The sequence below is a fragment of the Pelecanus crispus genome, chromosome 2 (genome assembly GCF_030463565.1).
Source record: "Pelecanus crispus isolate bPelCri1 chromosome 2, bPelCri1.pri, whole genome shotgun sequence".
In the NCBI taxonomy this organism is placed as follows: domain Eukaryota; kingdom Metazoa; phylum Chordata; class Aves; order Pelecaniformes; family Pelecanidae; genus Pelecanus; species Pelecanus crispus.
The window spans coordinates 10350349-10367529 of NC_134644.1; the positions used below are offsets into that span (position 1 = coordinate 10350349).

At 37.8% G+C, this 17181-nt stretch overlaps 1 protein-coding gene across 1 annotated transcript; it reads left to right on the top strand.

Moving 5' to 3' along the window:
* The first annotated feature begins 83 nt into the window (after positions 1-83).
* RNF32 (ring finger protein 32) lies at positions 84-15149 on the top strand. Its single transcript, XM_009478802.1, has 8 exons — positions 84-107; positions 640-910; positions 5516-5658; positions 7375-7407; positions 7855-7979; positions 8200-8308; positions 14385-14549; positions 14910-15149. The coding sequence occupies exons 1-8, from the start codon at positions 84-86 to the stop codon at positions 15147-15149; spliced, it is 1110 nt and encodes a 369-aa protein (XP_009477077.1).
* The last annotated feature ends 2032 nt before the right edge of the window (positions 15150-17181 follow it).

A 17181-nucleotide genomic window follows, 5' to 3' on the forward strand; every position in this document is an offset into this window, starting at 1 on the left:
CTGCTGAGAAATACTATCCACGTTCTTGTACGTGTCTGTTTGTAGAGCCGTGCGACTCTTGTAAAATCAGCTAAAGATTATCAATGGAGCATCATGATTTTTACAAGGTATGATTTCACATCTTTTAAAATAAGGCAGAAGGGTGGGGAGAAATGAAGGAATACATAGATAAGCCCATTCCCTGTATAAAAATAATACATTCTTGTTTATACTCAGTGTTCTGGAAGGCAGGGTTAGCCTTTGGGATTGTTTTTAATTATCTTGAAGTAAAAATGTGTTTGGGCATGCCAAACTTTTATAGTCCATAATGAGTTTATTGCATATAATAATTATGGGCTCAGTAATTAAAACTTTAAAATTACTGCTATTTTATTTAATATAAATGATAAATCAAAGATTTCATTTGACTTTTTATAAGTTAAAACTAGGATGTGTCAGAAACATCAGTCTTAAATTTCATATTATGGTAATTGTATGCTAGGCTTCAAGTATAGGAATTGCATGTGTATAAAAGCCTTTGACAAGTCAAAAATATTGGCTAAGAGCAGAATTGCTTTTAATTTAGTATAACATAGATGTTTTATAATCATTTATAACAATAATGATTCGAGGTTTGTTTTTTTTTTTTTTTCTTTTTAGGGCCGCCTCTCCAAACCAGAGACGATAGCAGTGTCTGCAGTTGCTTTACAGGATCATATAATACACACTCATCAGCTCCAAGATCTTTCATTAGCAGATCCTTTTAAGTCAAGAACAGGGAATACCAAGATCATTTACAAACCCGTGAACAAAGAAATGGTTAGAGCAGTAGTAGATACTGGACTAAGAAAAAAGAGCACTCACCACAAAAACAAGGAAGATGCAGAAAAGGAGTATGTTCTTGATCCCAGTCCTCCACAGCTAACGTTAGGTAAACTATTATGTTCTGATTTGTGGATTTTTGTTTTAATTCAAAAAAAAATCTAAAATGAGGAAGCTAAGCTTTCTGTTCAATAAGATAATTTAATGCTAAACAGCATAAAATCTTGTTTTAAAATTTGTCAAACTTCAGCAGTTTAGGCCATCAGGTAAACACTGGAATTGCTGTCAGTGGTTTGAATGTGTCTTTTCATATCTGAAATGTATTAAAAAATATTATTCTTGTGACAATGAAGGTAAAAATGAAGAAGCTAGTGCATCTTGATGAAGAAGAATTCTTCATTAAGAGGTGGGAAGTCTTTTACACTTTTTTTAATATGTTTTGTATATTGCCTGTCATAACTTTCTTTACCTTATATTCTCAAGGAAACATCAGTGATTTTGATATTGTATTTATTTGGGGGAATATTTTAGTATTAAGATTTTTTTTGAGTCTATTTGGAATGGTTTGGTTTATTCCTTATTCAGTAAAAAGACATTTACTAGTGCTGCATTAAATGTATTCTTTGTTAACATATACCCACCTTTACTCAAAGTTAAAAAGGTTGGTTTTTACAATGGTCCTGGGGCTAAACCCAGGAAGAATTAACACCTGTAGTTAAATACCTTTTTCAAATTTAGAAGCAAACATGCAACAAGATAAAAGTCACAGATGTGAGGGCTTGGAATGATGCCTGGTGAGAAAACTGACTTCTAAATAGTATGATAATAATACAGTTGTACAGCAGCGACAGGCAATATTGCTTAAAAAAACAAAGCCAGGGAGCATCTTAACAGACCAGGAGTCCAAATGGGCTTCCTGCCTATCTGTTTCAGTCTTGTATTTCTCTTTTCTAAGGGTTTCTATGGTATTCTTGCCATGAACATCTTTTTGTCTCCATCCTTTCAGTTGTCTTGATTAGGCATTTCTTAAAGCACCTTCCAGCTCCACAATTTGCAGTTTTAAGCATAATAAACTTTCATCATCATTAATAGTTGTTTTATTTATTCTTTTTCATAAAAATGCCCTTAGGCCTCTCTGAAGATCATGTTGCCTTTGCTATAGTAACTGTCACAGTAGTCCCAGCTCTAAAGAGAACCATGTAAATCAATGAGGCTCCATACAAGCACAGGCATCTGCCTTTTGGAATCGGCTGAAGGTTAAGAGGGTAACTTAAGATAATACACAAGAAGTGAGTGTAATAAGCGATAGGACAAAGGTAGTAAGGCAAGGTGATTATTACTATGTTTACATGGTTATAGTTCTAAAGATGGGAGGGTTTTTTCTTTGGTTCGTTTTGAAGAGGAATTTGAAAGAAGAAAGGATAGTGGGGGGAGAAAACAGCACAGAGGTACTGGGGTTAATGCAAATATAAATAATGAGTGATTATGGAAGCTAAAGGTTGTGGTGAAAAAATGCAGCCCAAGTGTGAGCATGTTCTCTGCAATTATAAGAAAGACGAAGTATTTTCTCTTTAAATCACAGCATTGACTGAAACGTCCCATATGAATGCTTGTGCAAGTGATTAGAAAGAATGTGCTGAAAGATTTTTAAAAATTGCAATTGTTTCTGGGTTTTGCTTATTAGTATTCTCACCTGTAGTCTCTCATTTTAAAATGCTTGTGTCGAGCTTTCTCTTCTTAGAAGATAATATTTTTTTTCACACCTTACAGCTGTGAAACAATTTTTAAAACGTAATTTAATGCCCTTTTTCTTCTTGAGTTTGTGGGTAATCAGACAAAATCTCACAGGCCTCTATCATTAAATTTTTCTCAAAAGGGACTTGAGTCCTAAAATCAAATAATAATAATTTAAAGGTTAGTGTATGTAATCACTTTGCTAATGTTCATTTTAGGATAAATAACTCACTTGGTTGTAAATGGGTGTGCCAGTAAATGAGTTGGGCTTGTAAACTTGATGCATAAGGATAGAAATTCCTGGATGTCTTGAGCTGTGATAAAGCTAGGCTTTCATTGCTTGTATTTATTCAAAGTGCTGCTTGGAGAGTATCTTCATAGAGCCTTGTGCTTCAACCATATCCCTTCTTGTGTGTCCTGCTGCCAGTTTTCCTTCATTGACTATGTTGTATAAAAGCTTTCCTCCTAAACACCTGTATAACCTGTCCCTCACAAATATCCCATCTGGTTTATATTATTTAGAAGTTAGGTTTTGCCGCCAATCTCTTCCTATTTGGCAGCTTTAGTCATCCATTTGTGAAAGTTTTAAATAAGCATTTTTTCTTACCCTGGGGGTATACAAAAAGCTTTCCACAAAGCCATCTCATTGTCTTCCTTAAAACAGTCTCTGACCACAGTGCTTGAAGAAAATTGAGGGTAGGCATTTTTTATGTTGTGATACTGTCTTTCACACTGTGACTGGTTTGCTATCTTGTTCGCTCTCTGTGTATCCAGATTTTCTCATCATAAAGACCATCGCTTGTGTATATTGGACTATCAAAATGGGATCTTGTTTCCTTACTCATTCACTGATACTCTTAGGTATTACTGTCAGGTGAAACTTGATAAATGTTTCAGTAAAAGCATATATCGTGTTTTATAATTTGATTCTTCTTTTGTAGCAGAAACACTGTTCTGTGCAATACATGCTCTTCAAGGCTTGAATGGTCAAGAGGGAAAAGCACTTGTGATTAGGAAAACTTCTTTGTCACTCAGCTGCCAATTTGAGCAATTGATGCATAAGCTTTAAGCAAACTGCATGTTCTGAACTAGTTTTTAGACTCTAGAATGTTTGCAGGATCTTTCATGTTCCCCTTAAAGCTCATATTATTTTTCACCATCGAGCACCAGATAAAAGCATTTCACTGCACCAAAAATTGATGGACAACACTATTTTATGTTAATACAGCGTATATTTTACAATCTGAAATTATGATGCTGTAAATACATATGTATGAGCTTTGCTGCTTGACACGGAGTGGTTTGAATTCTAGCCCATAGCCTGCAGGCAGAGCTGTGAGCTCCTGCACGTGTGGAGGTGTTGTATTTGTGTCTGGGTATTGAGTTGTCCAGGAACGGAAACAGTGTGCCTCTAAGACAACTCATATATGACCGCCGATGTCATCCACGGCATTCTTTGATTCAAATTTTCTTTTGATACTTAGGTGTTATATGCATTGCTTACCTTTGACTTGATACCTTTACAACAGTAACAAAAGTAACAAGGTGGGGTGTATATGAACCAAACCGTATGTAGAGAAAGCACTTTCCACGTAGTTCCAAAAGCGTAAACTGACCCAGCTTGAAATCTCAAAGCCATCCCGTTGTTCTAAGTTATGGAATCAAATTGATTTATGTTTGAAGGATGTCGTGAGCTCACAAGGAAGTAGGTTAGGCAGATAGTTCAACTAGAGGCAAGAAAGTATTCCTTATAATTCCTTTAGTACCTCAGAAAAGTTCTTTAAAAAGATCAAAGACAGTTTTGTGCAACTTTTAAATGATTAATGATATACATCTGTAGATGGATGAGCTCAGGAGCAGAATTTTTTTCTCAAAAATTAACAAATCCTATCCTAGAATAAACAGGTACTTGAGCAAGTGGATCACCAGAACCCCACTCTTTGGTTTGTTAGGATTCCTTTTCTCTTCACGACTAACCAGTGTAATGGGTTTGCATACAATGTCTGATGGGGTTTTGAAAGCTTATACAGAACAAATAAGTGCTGCTTATTAATGTCTGGTTTATGCAAAGATTTTGGTATGAATTAAAGAGTTGACCCTTTCCTTCCCATTTAGAACTAAAACTCTCATCTATGTGTCATCAACTTGCATCCTAACTATTCTGTGTCCCTCTTCCTTTCTGATTTTAGCAAATACCATTGAGGCCTCATGGACTCATGTTACTGGCTTCTTTTAGCATCTTTTTTTACTACAGAGATACTGACACTGGACTTTATCTGCCATTTGTGGGGTTGGGGGGGAATACTGTAAGTATTTTCACTGATTCCTTCTTTGAGAAGGCAGAGATTTCACATGGACACGCAGCAAGGCACCTCACAGTTATCCTTGGAGATCAACAAGCTCAGCTATCACAGTGACGCTATCACTGGTGTCTTGTAACCATGGCTTTGTTTCTTTATGCTCTTTATTTCTGTTGCATCCATCACAGTCTCATTACACTTCAGCATTTTGCACCAGCAACAGTTTTTTATTATACCACTTTGTTCATTTTTATTTTTGAGAATACAAAAATGTGATGTTGAAGAAACGTTCACAAATGAATTCTAACAGAGATTTTGTTTGTACAAACAAAATTACGTTATTGTGCATTGTTACATTGTCTAGTTAATATTCCCCATCGTAATGGCTGTGGAAAGGTATCAAAATAAATTGAAATTTCTCAGCAAATAAAAGTTTACATTTAAAAACTTCCTGTATAAATTCTGTATGTAAAAGAGGTTCTGACAATTACTGAATAGCTAACTAATAGCAAGAAGTATGTTGCTAGCCAGTGGTTTGTCTGATGATAGATTTGTATGAAGTATCTGTATAAAGTATTTTTAAGTAAGTGCATCATCGATGAATTTCACATGAAGAAAATCCATTGTCTGCACCTGCCAGTGGGTCTTATTCAGTGATTTATTGTTGTTATTGTCTACAGCTCAGAAATTAGGCCTAGTTGAGCCTCCTTCCTTGCCACTAACTGCTGAAGAATGGGTAAAAATAAAGCGGAGATCCATACAGCATGGCGACTCCATACAGCCTTGTGCAATATGCAGGGAAGAATTTGCACTTAAACCTCAGGTACGTGTATAATTGTGTGGACTACACAACTGTATTTAAAAATTTTTTTCCAGAGTTACTGCTAAAAATCATTAGCTGGAGGAAGAAACGAAAGAATGAAAGATTCTACTTTAAGACACCATTTATCATTTAATAGCTGGACCCAGCTATCAGTGGCCAGCTCTGAAAGTATTTTGGACGTGACGTGGTAGAGAAAGGTTGGTAGTGCTTGTCTGCTTGTGAAGTTACGACGGTGGAGGAGAAGGTAATCAGCCTTTTTATCTGTTCTTGCAAAGCGGGTATAGGTTATTTTTTGCTTCATTTAAACTCCTGTTAGATATGATCCTAGCTTTCATTCATCAGAATGACAATTATTCACTAATTATACAATTTAAGATATATTTTGTTTTCTCACAAGTTTTGTTAATTGCAGTTTAGTTCAATAGTTATTTCTGTTTGGAAAATGGAGGTAGGCGTACTCCTAATACCAGTCAGTCACTTCCTTAGGTTATCTGAAGAAATGCTTGCATTTTACTTTGATGGCTTTATTCGGTGCATGTGTGCAGCATAAGCATAAATACATCATGCTTTATTAGATTCTTTCATCTATCATCTTGAAAATATTAAGCAAAAGGGACAAGTGACTGACTGAAGAGGAGTGCTGCTTCAGAGGGGTGATGATGGTAATTAGAACAATTATTCCAACTGCTTGCAAGTTTCTTTCCACAGTGCATTTTAGGGTGGGTTTTTTCTGCCTGTTCCCCCCCTTTTAATTTTTCTTGAAGACTTTTTACAACCAAGTCTGTTACGTGAATCAAGATCTTTCCATAACCTTAGATACAGGGCTTTTGCTTCCTTTTACAGCAACATTAACTGAAGGTGTACAGTTGTCCACAGACAGGTGGGATGGGTCTGGTGAAAGACCATTCTGCCAATTTCTGGCTACCCTGAAGGTCTAAAGCTTGACAAGAGAGAGCAAAAGACAGCACTCATTAAAAAGGTTACTTCAGATTTGGCACAAAAAGGGAAATGCCTCTGGAATTCTTTTTGTCCTCAGTTTTTCGTTAGCTTTCCTCCCTCAAGGGAAAAAAGCCACTGTATCTGAAAGCTTTCCCTTCAGCTGGCTGCTAGCCATTAATCCTTTTGTGTTTGCCAGCTCAATAGTGCACAGTACTTGTTCTGGTTTTCACTCCTTTCCCAGTTTTTCCTTCCTCTAAGAGCCAACTGCCTTTTTTGTCCAACTCTGTATCTTTTGTCAGGATCGAGATCATCAGCATTTGGTGGGAATTTAGGTCAGATAAAGGTGAAGTTTTCTTGTAGCCTGTGAACATGCTTTCTCCTTTGTTTTTTTGTATGTGTGAAATGCTGCATTTGATGTATATCACTTCTTGAAATTTAACGTTTCTGTGGAGAAAAGGGAAAAAATTAATCAGCTTTCATTTTAAGTACTTGTTTTATAGTCTTTTCCTCCAGTCAGAAGCAGTTGGCATTTCTTGCTTTCTGCCACTCCATGTGTTGTTAGCACAAAATTCACATATTGGTTTAAGATGTAATATATTAAGCAATTTTTATAGAAGACTAATTCTATTTTCACCAGAAAGACTGCAGTAGTAACAGAAAGAAACTGATGACCTTTCAGGCAGTCAGATTTTTTCTTGTCAGCATATTTTTTGCTTTTCAGCTTTTAGAATGGTTTAAAGTCAGTTGGTTTTTTTTTTTTTTCCCTTTGAAAAACAGGTGCTGCTTTCATGTTCCCATGTATTCCATAAAGTGAGTACATTGTTATATAACTATTGAAGCACATAATACATGAGTAATTTAATTAAACTACTTAAGTGAATATCTTAATGAATTAAATGTAATCATCTTGAAAAGTAATTTTGATTCCAGATTTTTATGGTAAGAAATATAATTTAAGGCTAGTTTATGATGAAGCACTTCATTCCATTTTATTACCTTTTTTAAAACCATATGGGAAAACATAGTTTGCAACTGAGCTATACATTTGTATACTAAGCGGGAACAATTCAATTCATGAAATTTCATGCGAATATATGCAGATTTACAAAATTCTCAACAGTTTAATGATAAAAATATGCATCTTGTAGAGTGTTCACAGATTGATGAATAAACTGTTTTTACATTCTGTAATCTATCCTGTTTCATCTGTTCCAATGATATGAAATATACTGTAAGTAATTGCACTTCTTTTTTTAGGCATGCCTGAAAGCCTTTGAAAAATTTACAGGTAAAAAGTCTTGTCCTATGTGTAGAAAAGAGCAGTATCAGACCAGAGTAATACATGATGGGGCACGCTTGTTTAAAATAAAGTGCGCTATTAGGTAAGCCTTACTTCTGCTACAGGTGTTGTCACTGGATAATATTTATTTCCCAATAATGTTCCAAATGTGTTAAAACTTTAATATAATAAGAAACTAGACAGAATGAATGCACTACAAAAGTCAAAGTTTTTTAAAAACTGCATAAAATGATTGTTTCATATAAATAATAAAATTATATAAATTTGAGTTTCCTCTTCTTGAGCAAAATTGTGTCTTACAGAATTCAAGCTTCCTGGAGGGGATATATTGTTAGAAAATGGTATAAGAACTTGAGAAAAACAGTGCCTCCTAAAGATAGCAAATTAAGAAAGCAATTCTTTGAGAAAAAGGTATGTTGCATTTGCTTCTTTGGTCTGTTTCCTTGGTCTGATTCAGCTCCCTTAAATCAAAACTCCTGAATATCAGCTCTCTATCTCTTCATTTGTTCCTTCTTATTCATATCAAACAGGCAGCACTGGAGGCACTCGGTTGTTTTGTTAGTCAGTTCATTCCATCCTCTTTACAATGTAGAAGTAAGGAAAATAATTTAAATACTTAATTTTAAGGCCTGCCTTTTGCCTAGGCCAACAATAGTGGGCTTTTTGTGAGGCTCTGTATTTCCCTTCTCTTTTTGATAAATCACAGTAATCTGTTTTCCTATAGAATTATATGAAGGGGGTATAGTAAGGGGAAAAACAAATCCATAAACAATCATAACTTCTTTTCACTGTCATTGTTCCCGCACTGGACACTGGAGAGTTGCATTCCATAGCTTTGCCCTTCTCTAACTTCTGCTCAGATGCAAGTCAGACTGTAACAAATTAGGGTCCTGACCCCGTACAAATGAGGCCAGATCAGGTGCAAGCATTTTGCAATGACCCTGCTTGCCTTTAAGCACACAGCTGCTGTGCGAGCCCCAAGTCCTCCTTTGCCAACTTCCAGTCTTCCCCAGTTCAGTACTGAACGGCCCTAGCCCAGCTTTTCAGTAACAAAAGCTGCTCTGACACATCCTCAGCGATTACCAAGCCATCCCTCAGGGAGCGAGAGAAGCCATCTTCCAGTCCACATTACCAAACCGCCTGGTTAACAGAGATGAACAAAGCCACACAAGACAGCCATTTAAAGGTAGCTAGCGTGTGCAGCTAGGGAAATACTCTTACCCAAGTTGCAAGCTAAATCAGTGGTAGGTTTAAACCAATACTTAAGTCGGTTGTTTGGGGTTTTTTTTTTAAATCACTGCTTTAGTTAAACAGAAGAGGGCTTGCAGAAAAAGGCTTGTTACTGTCTGTCATTATTTCTCACACTTGCTTGGTTGTATCCTGTTGGAGGAGAGCTTTGGAGGCAAAGACCCTCTCTTGCTATATTATGGAGTTATGTATGATAGTGAGTTAGTTACCCTCAAGGGGATCTTGTAGGCTGTTGCAACAAAATTGGTACCACTGTTCTGCCTGTGTGGCAACAGCGGCAGGGGAGAGTCAGGAAGTACTGCTCTCAGCCTTAGTACAGAGACAGCTTGCTGGTTGCTGTGCTGCCTTTGTAATCAATGCAAAGTCCTTCCCTGTAACAGAGAAAATGAATATGGAGGTAACTGAAGAAAGCTAACGTTACACTTGAAAGTGCTCAAACACTTAAGTTTGCAAGAAGGGAATCCTTTGGTGGATTGTGACTGTCCTTGAGTAGCATGATGAGAACAGACAACAGAAACACACACACTTTTTTTGCATGGAAGACTGGGGAAACAGTCATATGCTTCTTTCCCAACAAGGTTGTCAATTTTCTGTGGGTTCAGGATACCATGCTTAGCTATAAGCAGGGTCTCAGTAAGGGGAAGTTGAAGAAGGCTTCTAAATATGCTGAAAGTTGCAGCTGAGTGTCATTTGTTAAAATTTCTCTCACTGAACTGCAGAAGGCTACAGCAGCAGTCTACCAAGCTACCTACAGTGGGCTAGCTTTTAGGGCCCCTATCTTAGATACCTGTTTTAAGGAGAAACAGCCTGATAGACTGCCCACATTTCATCACATGATTATAAGCCATGGGAAGGTCTTCATGTAACATAGTTTCCATGTATAGTCCACACCATGAGGAAATCATTCACATATGGAACACTTCAGGATTTTGCAGGGAACAAAATAGGCACTACATTTTCACCTTCTATTAAGAACAAATTTATAAAGTCTTCTTATATGGATTAGCCAGGTTTAAATGAATTCAGTACCAATTGTGATTAAAGGATATATACTTAATTTTCTTAGTGGCTTTCAGGTGGGAATTGTAGATGAGTTTTCCTGCTGTTCGCTCTTATACTTTTAAGTGTTGGTTAATGAAAACACTAAAGAAATTTTTCACAAGGAGCTATCCATTTCCGGATGCTAAAAAGCTTTTTTAAAATAAATTTTGCCTCTCAAACTTGTGCTGTGCTTTTAAAATGTCACTCCCTAAACATTAGCATAATCAAATGGCATCACAGTTGGGGGGGGAAAAATAATCTAATTTTTAATAATCCTACCTCCTCTGGAAGGATCATAAAGGTTAAACGTCAAGTTTCATACGCTTAAATAAATATCACAAAATAAAAAACAATGTCTGAAATATTAGTAGTAGGAAGGACACATATTACTTGTTTCAGGGTGCTACAGTAGCCCTTATTACACCTATCATTAAAATTTTTAATAATCTAGATCAAAGGAGATAAGAAAGGTCACTGAAACCAAAGTAGGCTACTTTTTAGCACTACTATACACAGAAAGCAGGGTGTTGCTTCAGCATGTTAGGTAGTGATTTCTTTGATCCTACCTATAAATGTCACTTCTGTATGTCATTTAATTGTGGTATAGTCTTTTATTGGTGCAATTAAATCTTTTCAAGTGCATTACATTATCTCCAGCTTTGCTAAAAATCTTGCCATTGTTTAGGAGGTGAGGTTAAGTCATTGTGAAATGATGTAGTTGACTTTAGTTTCTTCCTCCCCCTTCCACATGATTTCTCCCAAAGATTTTAATTTAAATCTCACCAAACAGTATAATGGTCCTGGAATTTGTTTAGTCGTTTGACTTCCTTTATCACATGGAGATGGTAAACATTCTGTTGCTAACTTGAAGTGGCTCCAAGCAGCAAAACTAGGAGGATATTAAACCAGTAGAAGCTTATCAACTGATTCATTGATATGCTGTAAATTCCAGCCTTTTCATTTTACTTTTGAGGGTTGCCATAAGTCAACACATTAGTAAGCAATTTGCTGACATTGGATCACTTAAAAAGGCTTCCCTGTGGACAAAGTTCACCTCGGTGCTTTGTTTTATCGTTTTATTTTATCATAGTCTTGTGCTGCTGTACAGATGACTGATGTAGTTTTGCATACCGATGGAGTATTTCAAATACTCAGTTTATGCCATTCTTTTCAAGTTTTAAGAAGTCACAGACATAAAATATAGAGGTGTGGTGTTTTCAGAAATAAATTCAATTGATTCATTTCTGTTGTTCTGAAAAAAGGGTTGTTCAGTATTGTGCATTAAAACACAGCAGGATTTAATATTTAAATCCTAGAACATGCTAGCACTAACAAATTACACAAAGTGTTTATTTCCTTTCTGTTCACATTGCTAATTTGCACCGATTTGCCGGTTAGCAAAAATTTGGGGTTAAATTTCAGTTACGCTTTTTTTTTTTTTTTTTCTTCCCAGCCTGAGACTTTATTTGCTGATTGATGGATATGGGTTGGGTCAGGTCATACTGCAGAAAATACAGGAGTAGCTCAAAGCAGATAGTATCTCAGCAGCAGGGGAACTTAACAGATTACTGTCTTGGGCAAGAGAAACGTTCTCTATTTTTACAGTTTCTGCTCAGGGAGGCTCACGAGAGGACTTTCAGGATCACTTAGTGAAATGGGGAAGAGAAATAACAAGTGCAAGCTCAGGGAAGAAATGTGGGGCTTCTCCCTGCTGAGGGAAAAGGGACCCAGCAGCACAGGCACGGACAGAGCGGGGGCACTGCTTGCTTAATGCAACCCCAGCCCCTCGCTGCCCCCTGCTTCCAGCTCTCGTGGTGGTTCGTCGTCCTCAGCAGCCTGCCTGTAGCTCAGAAAGACAGGCCACGTCCTGGAACTGACCACGTACTGTCTGTGTTGCTCTCACGTTGTCAGAACTAGACACTGGATAAGGGCAGAGTTAAAATGTAGTTGCTTTTCCTCAAATTTTGGGTCCCGAGAAGCTCTTAGAGCATCGTCATGCTGCTCTAGCTTTCTATTACCTCCCCCTAGCTTAAGAAGACAGATCAGGTCTGTTCAAGTCTGATACCAATATAAACAAAGATCAAGCATAAATCAGGACCAAAAGTGTTTTCAAATGGATCAACCTTTACTTGATGCTGAACAGACACCATGCATCATACAAGGTTTAGGTGTAATCTTACCCTGTTCTTCCTGAAGTCAGATTTTAAAATGAAATCAGTAAGAGCAGTTAAAATTGCAACGTGGAGTAGAATCAGTTCTAGAACCTAGGTAACAACAGTTCAGATAAAACTTACTAGGACTGTTATTGCTTAAGTAAATATATAATTACATTAAAATACTAAAGACATAACCTGATTGAAGTGTAGTGCAATAGTATTTCCCATGTCATTCAGGAAGCCCACAGTGTCATCGTTTGGGATTGTTTGGAGACCACAAAGTGTAAATATTGAAGGAGGCCTGCAGCGGGATTCTTGTTTGTTTGGTTTTTTTGTTTTACACATACCACTGAAGGTCAGTGCATATGTTTGCATGGGATAGAATCAGATTTTTTTCCTTTCTTGTCAGTGAACAGTCATGAGGGGAGCACAAGATTACCCATTGTGCTCTTTGCTAGGCATAGAATTCTCTCACAGAGTACAGAAGGGGCTGCTGCTTTTTCTATCACATTGCAATTTAAATACATACACTATACAAGGGGTCTTGGTATATTTTTTTTCCTTTTTTTTTTAAGTTATGTTGATACATCAGCATTAATTAACAAGGTAACTAAAACTGATTTGGACTGATAAATGGATACATCCTTTCAATATACTGTTGTGTTAAGGATTATTTGGAAATACAGTACGTCATAATGGGTCTCAGTTAGCAGTGAATCAGACCATAAAATAAAAAGAATACACAGGATCAAATCTAATGTCAAGAAGCAAACAGCTTGCCTTAAGTGGTGTTTTTCACTGTTTCCCTTACCTGGCTGCTTCTAATGTTTGTCTCTAAAGTCTTTATTGAGAAACATAAAAGGTTTCACTGGAAGACGATATGGACATAGTTAAAAAAAAAATTATGAGTTTTTTCATCATTTTAGAAGGAAATTTAGGAAATTCAAAGTTTAAATGAAATCTTAGAATGCTAAGTGAGCTTTTCAGATAGTTTTGTGGGGTGGTTGTGGGATTTGGGCTCTTGATTCCTTTGGGTCTAGAAAAGTTCACTTTGGATATTCTGATCTATGCTATGAAGGGTCACTTTAGCAGTTGTAAGGGAGCACATGTCCCAGTAGAGAAAAGCTACTAAAAAAAAAAAAAAGTTAAAGAATAGGAAAGTGTCTGTCTGACCTTGACAACAACCCTTCTGCCACCTCACCTCCCACTTCCCATCCCATCCTCCCTGAAGCGATGGCGCCCTGTTTTCCTGTCAAGTTTTCACTCACAGGAGATGCATGGAGAGACAAGCTCACAGTGCATGGTCACGGTACAGGTGTTGAAGTGTTCCTTAAAACTGCTGAAAGCTTTTACGAGCAGAGTCACAAAAGACAAATCTAAGACCTGTGTGACTCACTACAGAACTTTCAGATACTGTGGTAGCAACAAGAGAAAGTTGCCGCAGTGAGCTGGCATTGCACTCAAGGAGATGATTAAGTTTGAGAACAGCGTTCCTTGCTTTTAGGTATTTATTTTGCTGAGCACCGATGGGAGCATCTTCAGCTATGATGACCAGATTGCTTAGGCCTATGTGCAATATGCAGAAACACATTTATGGCAGTAGGTCATAAAAGTCTACACCAAGGACAACACCCAAGATGCCTCTTCCCTTATTGGTTATCATGCCTTGAACTAAGCCCACAGCAAGATGCACAGGTTTCCTATCAAATAACCAATGCTCAGCAAAGTTCTGTACTTCTTTCTGTAACACAGCTGTACCCTCTGTGCTGCACCATATGGGTTAAGAATAGCACATCTATCTTGGGAAAGTTCAGTGATGAAAATCCTGTGTTTTCTCTGAAGGATAATGGTCCATCAGTGGAGTCTGGGGGCCTGATGCTTTTGACCTGTAAATCAGCACTGGACACCAGCTGCAAATGGGAACAAGATTCCACAGATCATGCAACTCATCAGGCCCACTCGTCCAGTCACTCACAGTTCTTCCACATATGGACTACCTACAAGTAATTCCAAATCTAACCACAGTCAATTTTTATTTTCAGGTTCAACAGATCAGCAATCGACTGTTGAGTTCTTACGACATCAACCTAGATGATTTTTTTTCTGAGATAGATTCTTCTATAGCTGCAAGTCGAGATGTGTTTCAGCAGTTGGAAGGAAAAGAAATATTAATAAGTGAAACTGACTGGGAGAAGATCCAGATGCAGGTTGGTTGGCTATTCCCCCCCCCCCCCCCCCTTTTTTTTTTTGAAGTAGTTCTGCATTCTTTTGAGGCATGATGGTCTTTTCAGCACAACTGAGTGTTTTCTGTTTTCTTAAATTTTGGTCCATCTGTTCCAAATCAGAAATACTAGAAAGTTTTTACAGTTCAGAGATTTACCTCAGCAGCATCTCTCTTCTACTCAGTTAAAGAACCCAAAGAGGCTGTAGACAAAACTGAGAATCAAAATGTTAAGTTCCTCAAAATACATTACAAATCATAAAATTTGAATATTTGAATTAGCATATTGCTGATACATTCACCTTCCACTGTTTCACAACAGGTTGGTTGGTTTGTTTTTATTCAGGCATTTCGGCAAGAGATATTCGACTGTCCTATCTGTATCATGCCACTCAGTCCTGCAGTTCATCCTGCCTGTCTCTCTTCTGGCAACAGCAATCAGTTTTCACGACGGACTGTTCTGCTTTCTTGTTCGCATTTGTTTCATCATACCTGTCTTCAAGCATTTGAAGAGTTTTCCTTGGGAGAGCGACATATTTGCCCTTTATGTCGCTCATATTATCAAAAGAAAATCCTCAAATGTTGATACGTATAGCTCATCATGAACTACCTCGTAGATCGTAGCTGACAACACATGTACTTCTAACTCTGGAGCCTTTTCAGAGCCAGATCTTCCAAGAACAAATGATTTTGTATGGACAAAGGTACTCACCTTGTATTTAGAGAAATAAAAGTTAGAAGGGTGCTGTTGCTTCCCTTTTAGACTCAGTTTCACCTTTGGTCTTCCAGCATTTTTATTCTTCCTCCCTCTGTCACTCCCACCTTTCTCCACTTTTATTTCCCTTTCCCAAAGATGAGCCACAGCTGTTTCAGGCATTGTGTTCATTCAGCAACACCCCACTTTATCCCTCACCTGTTTTGTTGCAGCACAGGTTCCCACTCACAAGGACCACAACTACTGCAACTGGTAGTTGTAGCAAGAAACACTTTTTTTTTCCTTCAGCCACATTTACTAACTAGAACCCTGGCTGCTCCTTCTGCTTGAATGACTAACCAGCTCCAGAGAGCTGCAGGGAGACAAAAGTGGCCCTCAAGGATGCGGGATCATTTCAGAACTTCAGAGAACCCAGAACCACAGTAAGTACTGACCACTTTCAAGAGAAATAAAAACATAATTATGACTTTTCAGCTATGCATTGCTGAAACTAAGACAGTTTGCCGCAGATAATTTGTACAAAAAGTATGAGCACATAAAGACAAAAGTCAGAAGCTAAACCAAAATGAAATAACAACATACCAAGGTAACAAGGAAATTAATTTTGCATAAAAAGGCAATAACCGATCAACTACACAAATGATAGAGAGCTTCCAAATAATGCTGACAAGATCAAATTGTGTCACGCATCAAGTGAGGTGGTCGCCACATTACCAGCTGTACGGGTTCACAGGCTTAAGCCGGAAGTGGGAAAGGCCATGTCAGAGAATCCTGAGGGAAAAAGCGTTTTACAGATCGGTTGCTGACCGACTGCATTTGGGCAGCCAGGCGGCTGTCTACAGGGCTTTCAGAGTTGGCTGGCTGTGAGAACTTGTGGAGAACATGTGACACTCCGAAGGACTCGGAATTGATAAACCCATCTTGACACCAGGAAGGAAGGAAGAAATCCTAGGGAAATGCAGACATTAGTTTCACTTAATTTCCAAGAAAAACACTGGTACAAACTACTTAAAAAGAACTAGTATTTGACATGGGATTTGCCAGGAAGAGAATCCTATCAAACCAATTCAGTTCATTTCTGTAAGAGGATACAGTCCTGCAGATGAAGCGGAAAACAGTCTCACAACAAGTGCAAAATATACACTTACGTAGGAATAACCCCATGTATGAGACTGCTCACATCTTATATATGTAGCAATATAGAGATTTTCTGTAGAAAAACATCCAGAAATGTATTTGAGAACACAAGTTCAGTATGAATGAATAATGTTGCAAAAAAAGACCACCCCCCAAAAAAAATAGTACAGAAGACATGATGTAGTGTAAGGGCTCAAGCCTGGAGTTTTCTGTGTCCAGTTCTGAGCTCGGCATTTCTAGAAACACGAGGGTCTGCACAGGCAGGAAAAAGGATGCCGAGAGGCCTACATAAAAGAGCTGAGGGAACTGGGGGGTCACTTCTTGTGTAGAAGATAAAGGGAAACATAACCTTTCAGGTGTGGAAAAAGCTGGCACAAGCAGAACGACTTGCCTTACTACAAATGTTTGAGAACCAAAGTAAAGCTTAAAGCATGGCAAGGGCTGTTCACACTTGACATTTAGGAAGCCTTGGACAATTAAACACTGGCCCATATTGCCTGGAGACAGCACAGGAATCACACTGCAGACAGTCCCTGCCAGGCTGGTTAAATACCAGGAATAACACAGGTGTGTGTGATCCTGCGCAGCTGAACTGATCAGGTATCTCCAGGTCCCTTCCAGCCACATGATTCCTGAACTTTAAAAACAGCCTAAAACCCTCCCGTGAAATGGAAAGGAAAGTCTGAAGCTGTTTGAGTTTCAAACAGTTTAGGAAACATGGTGGTCAGGTTTTTAAGACATAAAAGTTGCCCTTCAGTCAAACTAT